Genomic DNA, 13,828 nt, shown 5'->3' on the forward strand with positions numbered 1-13,828 from the left:
ATCAGTTGTGTCCAGCTCTTTGCAACCTCATGGACTGTAGCCTGCCAGGCTCCTCTGTCCATGGAATTTTTCAGGCAAGAATACTGGAGTGGGTTGCCATTTCTTCCTCCAGGGAATTTTCCTGAATTAGGGTTCAAAACTGCATCTCCTGTATCTGTAAATTTAAAAATCCTTTATTTGATCATTTTTATGTTATCTTTTTTTACTGCAATAATGTAAAAGAATGGGTTTAAATTTTGTCAAATCCTTTTTCCTTAACAATTGTGTGATAACATGATGTTTATTATTTAACCTGTTAATGTGGTTGATTGTTGAATACTGAAACAATCTCGAATTCTGAGAATAAAATCCACTGGACTAATTATTTAATAATGGTATATAATGTTTATGCATTTTTGAATTTTATTTGTTGGATATTTTTTAGGAATTTTTCTATCTGGAATCATGAGAGATATTGTTTTATAGATTTTGTTGCTGTTCTGTCTTTCTCCAGTTTGGGTATCAGAATAACACTAACTTAATAGAAAGAATTGTGAAGTATTCCCTTTTTTCTATTTTCTAGCAGATATTGCATAGAATTGGTATTAATACTTCAAAAGTTTGGTAGAATTCCCCAATGAAAATACAAGGTTCTGGAGATTACTTTTTAAATAAAAATTCAATGTCATTATTGGTAACAGAGCTATTGAAATTTTATTTTTCATATTGAGTACATTTTGGTGTGTTTTCTGAGCAATTGTCAAGAATTTGTTTAGTGTAGTATTTCTGTATTACCCTTTCATTTTTTCAGAGTCCAACATGATATTCTGTTTCATTCCTGGCATTGTAAATGTGTTTCTTCTCTTTTTTTCCTTATCAATATTGATAGAGGTTAATCAATCAATCATTTTCAAGTAGCAAGCTATATGCTTCATTGATTTTAGCTTTATTTTTCTGATTTTAATTTCATTATCTTCTCCTCTTTATCATTCCCTTTCTTCTACTAGTGAAATAGTAGTCATTGTAGGAGTTATCAGTGCAGTTCAGTTCAGTCGCTCAGTCGTATCCAACTCTTTGTGACCCCATGGACTGCAGTACACCTGGCTTCCCTGTCCATCACTAACTCCTGGAGCTTACTGTCATTTTTTTCTAGATTTCTCAGGTGAGAGATTGGAATATTGCTTGGATATTTTTCCTCTTTTCTGAAGTATGTATTGAGTGCTCTAAATTACTCTTTCAACAATACTTTAGTGTGTTCCAGAAATTATGATACATTGAATTCTATTTTTAATCAATTTATATTTTTAATTTTCCTTGAGACTTCCTCTTTGACTCACGGATTATTTACAAGTGTCTTGCTTACTTTCCAAATGTTTGTAGGTTTTCCTATCCTTTTAAAATTTTTTATTTATTGTCAGATTCTGTCGTAGTTAGAAAATACACAGTATATGCTTTTGATCTTTTTGAAATATTTAGGTTTCTTTTATGGCTCAGGATAAATCTTGTTATAGGTATATGTTTCATGTGCACATGAAAAAAAGAATGTATGTTCTAGTATTGTTGGGGAAATTGTTTTATAAAAATCTATTAGATACTATTGATGGAACTTCTGTTGGGTTTTATATTCTTGTTGGTTTTCTGTATAGTTGTTCTATCCATTGTTGAGAGAGGTATGTTGAGGTTTCCAACTTAAATTTTCCATCACTATTTGAAAAGAAGACTGGTATCTAAGGCAGATATCTGTTCTTTAATTATTAATTTTTTAATAATTATTCTGATTTTCACTATGTTTTTTTCATTGTAACTTGGACTAGTCTTCCACAGAGGTGAGGAGATAAAAAATTCATAAGACAGTGTGTGTGCAAGTGGGGCAGGGGTGTGTCGAGGCTTTGGGCATTCTGAAGACATTGCCTCAATCAGCACCTTCACTTGTTGTGACCCAAATGTTACACTTAAAAAGATATTTTTAGATCCTGACCAAACATCCAACAGAAGTATCACTTTGTTTCTTTCCCTTTGCCTTTCATCTCTTCCCTGAAAGATATGTGATATAGGATTTTGTATTCTTAGAACCTGAAAGGATCCTTAGGACACAATCTCGTATCTGCTTGGTTTTCACCCCATAGACAATAGGGTTCATAGTGGGAGGTAGGAGCAGGTAAATATTGGCTACAATGATGTGACAAGATGAAGGAATTGTATGGCTCCCAAAGCGATTAAAAAAGAAACAGAAGAAGGCTGGGCTGTAGGAGAAAACTATAGCACAGATGTGGGCAGTGCAGGTGCTGAAGGCCTTCCGCCGAGCTTCTGCTGATGATAGACTGACCACTGCCCGGAGGATCATGGTGTAGGAGATGGCGATGCACAGGATGTCAAAGCCCCCAATTAGGAAGGCAGCCATCAGACCGTAGATAACATTGATCTTGATATTTCCACAAGATAGCTTGGCTACAGATAGCTGGTCACAGTAGGTATGGTGTATTATGTTGCCTCTGCAGTAGGGTAGTCGCTTGGTGAAGAAAACCAAGGGAATGATGAGAAATACTGCTCTCAGGAAAGTGGCAACCCCAACTTTTGCAATGACAGGATTGGTGAGGATAGTTGAATAGCGCAGCGGGTAGCAGATGGCCACATAGCGGTCCAAGGCCATAAGCATGAGCACCCCAGATTCCATCCCTGTGAAAGTGTGAATAAAGAACATCTGGACCAAACATTCTTCAAAGCTGATTTCCTTAAGTTGAAACCAGAAGATGCAAAGAGCTTTAGGGGTTGTACTAGAGCACATGACAAGGTCAGTTAGAGAAAGCATGGCCAAGAAGTAATACATGGGTCTGTGTAGTGAGTTCTCATAGCGAATGAGGTAGAGGAGTCCACAGTTCCCTACCATAGCTACAACATACATGGAGCAGAATGGGAAGGAAATCCACATATGCATGTCCTCCAGTCCTGGGATCCCATTAAGAATAAAACAGGCTGGTGTCACATCTGTTTGGTTCAGCATTATCATGATCAGGCAGGTATAGTCACTAAGAAGCTTATATGGTTTCACTTTTATTTTTTGCTTTGCTTTGCTTTTTGACCCTCCTAGATTTGGAAAACAGAAAAAGAAGTCTCAGTTGTGGTCCTCTATCTGTCTCTTCTCTCTGTTAAATTTGCATTTTAAATCAAAGAATCAAACATTTTAATGCCAGGAAATATTTATTAACACATATGGTATGTAGTCTTTGTTAAATCATTAAATGATTAAGTCATTCAACAAATATATGTGTACCACCTATTATATGCCAGGCACTATCACATATATTGCAACAACATTATTTTAAACAAAAGAAAAAATTCCTATAATTGATAAATAAGAATCTCAAAATAGATAAATCTTCATAAAATTTTAATTAAATTAATTGGTTGCAGTCTTTCTAATTAATTTCTGTTTAATCCTATTTAAATGTTAATTACTGTACACATGTCCTTTTGGGTGTTTTCTTAAGGAAAATCTCATTAATTACTTATCTGTGGCACAATAGATGTGGTTAGGATGCATTTAATATTGCTCTTATTTCTAACAGAGTTCATATTTATGCTCACTGTAAAGCAGGCACAGTTCTAGGATTTTACAAAGATTAACTCATTTAGTCCTCACTACAAGCTCAGAAAGTAATCTTTTATTAATCTGTACTTTGCTGCTGTTGATGTTCAGTCTCTAAGTCATGTCTGACTCTTTGTGTCCTGATGAACTGCAGCATGCCAGGCTTCCCTTTCAATATCTCCCTGAGTTTGATCAAACTCACGTCCATTGAATTGATGATACCATCCAACCATCCCATTCTCTGTCAACCCCTTCTCCTCCTGCCTTCAATCTTTCCCAGCATCAGGATCTTTCCCAGTGAGTCAGCTCTTTGCATCAGGTGGTCAAAGTTTTGGAGCCTCAACTTCAGCATCAGTCCCTCCAATGTATGTTCAGGGTTGATTTCCTTTAGGATTGACTGGTTTGATCTCCTTGCTATCCAAGGGACATTCAAGAGTTTTCTCCAGCACCAGAATTCAAAAGCATCAATTCTTTGGCTCTTAGTCTTGTTTATGGTCTGTACTTTATAATGAGTAAATGGAAACACTTGGTAGAAAATTTCTTCATACATAAATGTCATGCTGCTGCTGCTGCTGCTAAGTCACTTCAGTCGTGTCCAACTCTGTGTGACCCCATAGATGGAAGCCCACCAGGCTCCCCCATCCCTGGGATTCTCCAGGCAAGAACACTGGAGTGGGTTGCCATTTCCTTCTCCAATGTGTGAAAGTGAAAAGTGAAAGTGAAGTCGCTCAGTCGTGTCCAACCCTTAGTGACCCCACCGACTGCAGCCTACCAGGCTCCTCCATCCATGGGATTTTCCAGGCAAGAGTACTGGAGTGGCTTGCCATTGCATAGGTTTTCTCAAATTCTGGCCTCACGTATAAGTATTAAGAAGATTTTGACCCTTTTGACACTACCTCTCCTTCCTTTGTTTTTCTTCATTTATTTACTTTCTGACTTTGAAATAGTTAAGAAAATTTTACAATGTCTGTGCTTTCAAGTTTAATGCTGATAATGGTGATGACAGATGAATAAAGGGGATAGTTCATGCAAAGATGAGCACAATAAAGGACAGAAATGGTATGGACCTAACAGAAGCAGAAGATATTAAGAACAGTTGGCAAGAATACACAGAACTATACAAAAGAGATCTTCATGACCCAGATAACCATGATGGTGTGTTCTCTCTCCTAGAGCCAGACATCTTGGAATGCAAGGTCAAGTGGGCCTTAGAAAGTATCACTATGAACAAAGCTAGAGGAGGTGATGGAATTCCAGTTGAGCTATTTCAGATGCTAAAAGATGATGCTGTGAAAGTGCTGCAATCAATATGCCAGCAAATTTGGAAAATGCAGCAAGTGGCCACAGGATTGGGAAAGGTCAGTTTTCATTCCAATCCCAAAGAAAGGCAATGCCAAAGAATGCTCAAACTACTGTACAATTGTACTCATCTCACACACTAGCAAAGTGATGCTCGAAATTCTCCAAGCCAGGTTTCAGCAATACGTGAACCATGAACTTCCAGATGTTCAAGCTGGATTTAGAAAAAGCAGAGGAACCAAAGGTCAAATTGCCAACATGTTGGATCATTTAAAAAGCAAGAAAGTTCCAGAAAAACATCTGCTTCTGCTTTATTGACTATGCCAAAACCTTTGTCTGTGTGAATCACAACAAACCGTGGAAAATTCTTAAAGAGATGGGAATACCAGAGTACCTGACCTACCTCCTGAGACATCTATATGCAGGTCAAGAAGCAATAGTTAGAACTGGACATAGAACAACAGACTGGTTCCAGATTGGGAAAAGAGTACGTTAAGGCTGTATATTGTCACCCTTCTTATTTAACTTAAATGCAGAGTACTTCATGCAAAATGGCGGGTTGAATAAGCACAAGCTGGAATCAAGATTGCCAGGAGAAATATCAATAACCTCAGATATGCGGATGACACTGCCCTCTTGGCAGAAAACGAGGAAGAACTAAAGAGCCTCTTGATGAAAGTGAAAGTGGAGAGTGAAAAAGTCGGCTTAAAGCTCAACATTCAGAAAACTAAGATCATGGCAAATAGATGGGGAAACAGTGGAAACAGTGGCAGACTTTATATTTGGGGGTTCCAAAATCACTTCAGGTGGTGACTGCAGCCATGAAATTAAAAGATGCTTGCTCCTTGGAAGAAAAGCTATGAGCAACCTCAGTTCAGTTCAGTTCAGTCTCTCAGTCGTGTCCGACTCTTTGCGAGCCCATGAATCACAGCACGCCAGGCCTCCCTGTCCTTCACCAACTCCCGGAGTTCACTCAAACTCATATCCATTGAGTCGGTGATGCCATCCAGCCATCTCATTCTCTGTCGTCCCCTTCTCCTCCCGACCCAATCCTTCCCAGCATCAGAGTCTTTTCCAGTGAGTCAACTCGTCGCATGAAGTGGCCAAAGTATTGCAGTTTCAGCTTTAGCATCAGTCCTTCCAATGAACACCCAGGATTGATCTCCTTTAGAATGGACTGGTTGGATCTCCTTGCAGTCCAAGGGACTCTCAAGAGTCTTCTCCAGCACCACAGTTCAAAAGCATCAATTCTTCGATGATCAGCTTTCTTCACAGTCCTAGACAGCATATTAAAAAGCAGAGACATTACTGACTAAAGTCCATCTAGTCAAAGCTATGGTTTTTCCAATAATCATGTATGGATGTGAGAGTTGGACTATAAAGAAAGCTGAGCACCAAAGAATTGATGCTTTTGAACTGTGGTGTTGGAGAAGACTCTTGAGAGTCCCTTAGACTGCAAGGAGATCCAACCAGTCCATCCTAAAGGTGAATATTCATTGGAGGGACTGATGCTGAAGCTGAATCTCCAGTACTTGGCCACCTGATGTGAAGAACTGACTCATTTGAAAAGACCCAGATGCTGGGAAAGATTGAAGGCGGGAGGAGAAGGAGACGACAGAGGATGAGATGGTTGGATGGCATCATCAGCTCAATGGACATGAGTTTGAGTAGCCTCCAGGAGTTGGTAATGGGCAGGGAATCCTGAAAAGGATGACTGAGCTACTGAACTGAACTGACTGATATCTTTTATTATGAAGGCAGTTACTGGGCATTGTGAATCTGGACATCTATGGGCATGAACTTTCATTTTGGAAATTTTCTTCTGTTAACTTTTAATCATTTTTTCCCATCCATGGTCCTTGTTATTTTACTACAATTTTGCCAGATATTGAATCTTCTGGACTTTTTCTCTTCTTTGTGTTTAAAATTTTTTCTCATCCTGAATCAATTCATTTTTTTCGATTCATTTTCTAGAAAATTCAACTATAGTTTCCAAAATCACACTAATACTACAGTCCCGTGTAGTGCTGTTGTTTATGAATTTGACAAGATCTTACTTGCTCTGAATTTTGTGACTCTGAGAACAATATTTTTATATATGCTTAATACACATATGTTATACATGTGTATATTATATATATGCTTCAAATGTATTATTTCAATAATGGAAGATTTTTTGCCTTTTATTTGAAAGTGTTACTGAAATGTTTGATAACCATTGACTATTAATTTATGCTTAAGAAAGAGGTTGTAGAAAGTTTCTGATTCTAAATACCAGTGATTGGTGAGTCTCATCAACTGGTAACATTTATTTTGAGTCCTCAGGTTGGAACCTCTGCTTCACTGGAAACAGTTATCAGGTTCATAGCTTTTTCCTGAGGAACTTTTATGTTTTGCTGAAAAAAATCCAGTAATCTAAATCCTGAAACAACCTCAGCTAGGCTCCAGTGAGGTGGAGACCAAGCACAGCAGAAGCCCAACCCAGAGAAAGCTCACGCTGTGGAAGCTGAACTCGAAGGAAACACAGCACAGTGGAAGTAACAAGAAGCCTAGCATGCTGGAAACCAGTACAGCAAAACTCAGCTCGGCAGAAAGCTCACACAGCTCAGTCTAAGATTCCAGAAGACCTCCGGTTAAGAATGGGTCTATGACAATGAAATATTTACCATTGGAGACACCTTAAACTGTTCTTATGGAGGACTAGGGGAAGAAATCAGTGACTTATATCCAAGAGGAGCTACCCCACGTCCAACAGGCGGTGGCTGCGCGGGCGCAGGAGGGCCGAGAGGAGCTACTCTGCGTTCAAGGTCAGGAGGGGGGGCCTTGAGGAGATACCCCTCGTCCAAGGTAAGGTACAGCAGCTGCACTTTGCTGGAGCGGCTGTGAAGAGATTTTCCACGACCAAGGTAAGAGAAACCCAAATAAGACGGTAGGTATTGCTAGGGGGCACCAGAGGGCAGACAAACTGAAATCATAATCACAGGAAACTAGCTGATCTAATCACATGGACCACAGCCGAATGTGGTCCCCTGGAGAAGGGAATGGCAAACCACTTCAGTATACTTGCCTTGAGAACCCCGTGAACAGTAACAAAGGGCAAAATGATAGGATACTGAATGAGGAATTCCCCAGGTCGGTAGGTGCCCAGTATGCTACTGGAGCTCAGTGGAGAAATAACTATAGAAGGAATAAAGGGATGGAGCAAAAGCAAAACCAATACCCAGTTGTGGATGTGACCAATGATAGAAACAAGGTCCGGTGCTGTAAAGAGCAATATTGCATAGGAACCTGGAATGTTAGGTCCATGAATCAAGGCAAAGTGGAAGTGGTCAAACAGGAGATGGCAAGAGTGAACGTCGACATTCTAGGAATCAGTGAATTAAAATGGACTGGAATGGGTGAATTTAACTCGGATGACCATTATATCTACTACTGTGGGCAGGAATCCCTTAGAAGAAATGGAGTAGCCATCATGATCAACAAAAGAGTCCGAAATGCAGTACTTGGATGCAATCTTAAAAATGACAGGATGATTTCTGTTCGTTTCCAAGGCAAACCATTCAATATTACAGTAATCCAGGCCTATGCCCCAACCAGTAATGCTGAAGAAGCCGAAGTTAATCGGTTCTATGAAGACTTACAAGACCTTTTAGAACTAACACCCAAAAAAGATGTCCTTTTCATTATAGGGGACTGGAATGCAAAAGTAGGAAGTCAAGAAACACCTGGAGTAACTGGCAAATTTGGCCTTGGAGCACGGAATGAAGCAGGGCAAAGGCTAATAGAGTTTTGTCAAGAGAATGCACTGGTCATAGCAAACACCCTCTTCCAACAACACAAGAGAAGACTCTACACATGGACATCACCAGATGGTCAACACCGAAATCAGATTGATTATATTCTTTGCAGCCAAAGATGGAGAAGCTGTATACAGTTAGCGAAAACAAGACCAGGAGCTGACTGTGGCTCAGATCATGAACTCCTTATTGCGAAGTTCAGACTTAAATTTAAGAAAGTAGGGAAAACCACTAGACCATTCAGATATGACCTCAATCAAATCCCTTATGATTATGCAGTGGAAGTGAGAAATAGATTTAAGGGACTAGATCTGATTGATAGAGTGCCTGATGAACTCTGGACGGAGGTTCGTGACATTGTACAGGAGACAGGGACCAAGACCATCCCCATGGAAAAGAAATGCAAAAGAGCGAAATGGCTGTCTGAGGAGGCCTTACAAATAGCTGTAAAAAGAAGAGAGGCGAAAAGCAAAGGAGAAAAGGAAAGATATAAGCATCTGAATGCAGAGTTCCAAAGAATAGCAAGGAGAGATAAGAAAGCCTTCCTCAGTGATCAATGCAAAGAAATAGAGGAAAACAACAGAATAGGAAAAACAAGAGACCTCTTCAAGAAAATTAGAGATTCCAAGGGAACTTTTCATGCAAAGATGGGCTCGATAAAGGACAGAAATGGTATGGACCTAACAGAAGCAGAAGATATTAAGAAGAGGTGGCAGGAATACACAGAAGAACTGTACAAAAAAGATCTTCACGACCAAGATAGTCACGATAATGTGATCACTGACCTAGAGCCAGACATCTTGGAATGTGAAGTCAAGTGGGCCTTAGAAAGCATCACTACGAACAAAGCTAGTGGTGGTGATGGAATTCCAGTTGAGCTATTTCAAGTCTTGAAAGATGATGCTGTGAAAGTGCTGCACTCAATATGCCAGCAGATTTGGAAAACTCAGCAGTGGCCACAGGACTGGAAGAGGTCAGTCTTCATTCCAATCCCAAAGAAAGGCAATGCCAAAGAATGCTCAAACTACCGCACAATTGCACTCATCTCACACGCTAGTAAAGTCATGCTCAAAATTCTCCAAGCCAGGCTTCAGCAGTATGTAAACCGTGAACTCCCAGATGTTCAAGCAGGTTTTAGAAAAGGCAGAGGCACCAGAGATCAAATTGCCAACATCCGCTGGATCATGGAGAAAGCAAGAGAGTTTCAGAAAAACATCTATTTCTGCTTCATTGACTATGCCAAAGCCTTTGACTGTGTGGATCACAATAAACTGTGGAACATTCTGAAAGAGATGGGAATCCCAGACCACCTGACCTGCCTCTTGAGAAACCTGTATGCAGGTCAGGAAGCAACAGTTAGAACCGGTCATGGAACAACAGACTGGTTCCAAATAGGAAAAGGAGTGCGTCAAGGTTGTATATTGTCACCTTGCTTATTTAACTTATATGCAGAGTACATCATGAGGAACGCTGGGCTGGAAGAAGCACAAGCTGGAATCAAGATTGCTGGGAGAAATATCAATAACCTCAGATATGCAGATGACACTACCCTTATGGCAGAAAGTGAAGAGGAACTCAAAAGCCTCTTGATGAAAGTGAAAGAGGAGAGTGGAAAGGTTGGCTTGAAGCTCAACATTCAGAAAACAAAGATCATGGCATCTGGTCCCATCACTTCATGGGAAATAGATGGAAAAACAGTGGAAACAGTGTCAGACTTTGTTTTTTTGGGCTCCAAAATCACTGCAGATGCTGATTGCAGCCATGAAATTAAAAGACGCTTGCTCCTTGGAAGGAAAGTTATGACCAACCTTGATAGTATATTAAAAAGCAGAGACATTACTTTGCCGACCAAGGTCCGTCTAGTCAAGGCAATGGTTTTTCCCGTGGTCATGTATGGATGTGAGAGTTGGACTGTGAAGAAAGCTGATCGCCGAAGAATCGATGCTTTTGAACTGTGGTGTTGGAGAAGACTCTTGAGAGTCCCTTATACTGCAAGGAGATCCAACCAGTCCATTCTAAAGGAGATCAATCCTGGATGTTCATTGGAGGGACTGATGCTAAAGCTGAAACTTCAATACTTTGGCCACCTCATGAGACGAGTTGACTCACTGGAAAAGACTCTGATGCTGGGAAAGGTTGGGGGCGGGAGGAGAAGGGGACGACGGAGAATGAGATGGCTGGATGGCATCACCGACTCTGTGGACATGAGTTTGAGTGTACTCCGGGAGTTGGTGATGGACAGGGAGGCCTGGCGTGCTGTGATTCATGGGGTCGCGGAGAGTCGGACACGACTGAGCGACTGAACTGAACTGAACTGAATCTAAATCCTGGAGGGTTACATAACAGGCTGCCAGTGATCTTGGAGTGACATAGTGGAAAGACTGAGGATCTCACACTTCAATGTGAATGTGAGATTCAACCTTCCCATATTTAATGATGCTTCATTCTTGACCTTTGTCACATCTGAAATACATGCATTTATATTACCTGTTAAACTTTCTTCCCAGAATAAACTTCTAGTCACCATAAAATAAAAGTACCAATGTTTAAAATGGTAGATGTATTAGAGCTATCAGATTGTTCTTTAGTCAGTTTTTCTACCTATATTTTCATTTTATCTTCATGTATTTATACCAAGGATGACAGGTTAAACCACTGCAAAAGGAAAGTTTTTGGAAATAGTAAAGCAATATAGGATAATCATGTTTCTTAAAGCACTCTTTAAGTTACTCTTCCTATGCCATTGTGAAAACCTTCAGTTCAGTTCAGTCTCTCAGTTGTGTCTGATTCTTTGCAACCCCGTGAACTGCAGCACGCCAGGCCTCCCTGTCCATTGCCAACTCCTGGAGTTTACTCAGACATGAAAACCTTACAGTAATATAAGGGCAGATAGAAATGAAAACTAAGTAAACTTAGAGTTACATCAAGAAAACTTTCCAGGAGAAATGGACACCTTCTCTTAGAACTGAAGCAAGCTTATATTTCTGGCAGACCAAATGGGCAGAGCAATATATTCTCTTTTTTGCTTTTGCTTTTTCCTATTCAAATTATACTGACATTTTTAGCTTTGTGAATTTACAGTCTTCTCTCCTTTTTTGCACTCCCCCATCCTTTCCAAAATGACCTCTATATTACATTTTTCGTGAAGATTCAACTCTCTTGAACAAGTTAGAGTGCCAATCTCTAGAGCTTCTTAATATGATGTAATTAGCAAAATACTTGGATTATAGTCACAGAATAAATTTGTAGATGAAATCATTTTTTCCACTAGCTTAATATCATGATATTATAACATATTATTATATCCTTGAATCATACACAATATAGTAAAATCCTTAATACTAAGATTTTACTTCATACTTGCATTGTATAGCAAGACACTTAGTACATATTAGAAGTCAATATTTTTAATGAATTAACAGATTATGAATTATACTTTTATACTTGACTTTAAACATTGTTAAACTAAATACTGTAGTCCAAACATTATTATTTGGAAGATATAAAGTAACAACCAGAAGAAACAAAATATATAATATGTATCTAATAAATCACCAGAAATTTACATGCCTCAAAAATATATAATAAAGTGGAGAAAACAAAAGAAATCTCAAGAAAGCAAGAAAAATAATGTGATAGACAAAATAAACATATTTGTTTACAAATAGGATCATTCTTTTAAACTAAAGCATTATTTTTTAAGATACATATATTAAAAAAGAGGAATGTCAGAAAGAAAACCATGCTGAAAGTATGCACAAAAGTTTTATGGAAAACAGAAAACATCAAAATAATATAAATACATCAAGAAATTTGGTAGGAAGTACTGATTTCAGGTAATGCCGAAATGAAAGCAAGAAAACGTTGGATTAAGATCACTTTTGAGAAAAATAGACAAGGTTTGATACAGAGCAGTTAAAGTTAATGTATCAAACTGTTCCCTCTTTAGGTACTAAAATAAATTCTCCTGCTCAGTTTGTTGAGTCACAGTTGAAGTTTAAAAATTGGGCATCACTTAAATCTTGTCACAGCTTATTAGCTGATCCTCCATGTCTTATTTTAGTGCCACTGATGTTGCTTTAAATTATTAAGACCAAGAGTAACAAAAGCTTTACATGTCACATTTTGGAAATAAAAAATACTACGGATTTACTGTGTAAGAATTGTGTTTTTGTTTCCATGAATACCAAAATTGCAGTCAACTTTCTTTCTGTCAGGCCTGTAAAGGTACATTTTATGTTTTAATATGACGTTATATATTTCAGATTACTTTCACAGATGTTACTAAAAGAAATAAAAATGCTATAAAAATCACAGGTATGTATATATGTCCTTATGTTAATGCATATATATAATAACCATTGAAATAAAATAGACACTGAAATTTGGTTTTGATAAATATTTAGCTAGTGTATACTAAATTGCCATAAATTGTTGGAAAAATGGTATCAACATTCATTTCTGTTTCTTTAACATTTGAACAGTAGAGAAATCAGGAAAAGTGTAAATATTCATAAGTGAAAAATAAACAGTATATTACTGACTTGCTGTATTCTGAAGAATATTTTTCCTAAATATCAGGCAAATATCCCATTTTAACTTCTGTGTGTTCTTTATAAAGATATGTGTTTTTAATTACCAAAACCTTCTTGTTATAATTAAAAATTGAGTCCTATCTTCAATACATTTGGAACACTGTCAGATTCATACTTATATCAAAGTAATATAGTATTAGCCACAAACTAAATAAGATATTTTCCAAAACAAATATTAAATGATTTCATTGCATCATAATTTATTTTTCCTCGCAAAGAAAATTAACTAATATTATGCTGTGAATGTAGACAGGTATATTGATAGTAACATTAGCACATGAATACCTGTTGTTTCTTCTCTATCCCACCCTGTAGACAATTAGATTGCTTTTTCACTAGCTAGTCCTCAACCTTTAAAACCCATGTTTTCTCTCCATATGACAGTGGACTCTTCCAGGTAAATGTTGTTATCTAAAATGGTTGAAATATAGTCATAACTAGGTCTTTCTAAAAATGAACCAAGAAAAAAAAAAACCCTTTTTCTTTTTGCAGCTTGAGGCAGTTGTAAAATAACTTAATGTAGCTTTTTGCAACTGTGTATTCTATAGTATTTTTTTCATCTGGTGAAATTT

General features: G+C 38.2%; 1 protein-coding gene across 1 annotated transcript; it reads right to left on the minus strand.

Moving 5' to 3' along the window:
- Window positions 1–2,002: 2,002 nt before the first annotated feature.
- Window positions 2,003–2,986, minus strand: LOC129553594 (olfactory receptor 52N4-like). Its single transcript, XM_055422406.2, has one exon. The coding sequence runs from the start codon at window positions 2,984–2,986 to the stop codon at window positions 2,003–2,005; it is 984 nt and encodes a 327-aa protein (XP_055278381.2).
- Between the last annotated feature and the right edge of the window lie 10,842 nt (window positions 2,987–13,828).

Source organism: Moschus berezovskii, chromosome 14 (genome assembly GCF_049115385.1).
Source record: "Moschus berezovskii isolate FMDL1 chromosome 14, NW_MosBer_1.0, whole genome shotgun sequence".
Classification (NCBI taxonomy): Eukaryota; Metazoa; Chordata; class Mammalia; order Artiodactyla; family Moschidae; genus Moschus; species Moschus berezovskii.

Excerpts from the sequence above, each read along its gene's own strand:
- LOC129553594 (XM_055422406.2), bottom strand. The coding sequence starts at position 2,986 with ATGATAATGCTGAACCAAACAGATGTGACACCAGCCTGTTTTATTCTT.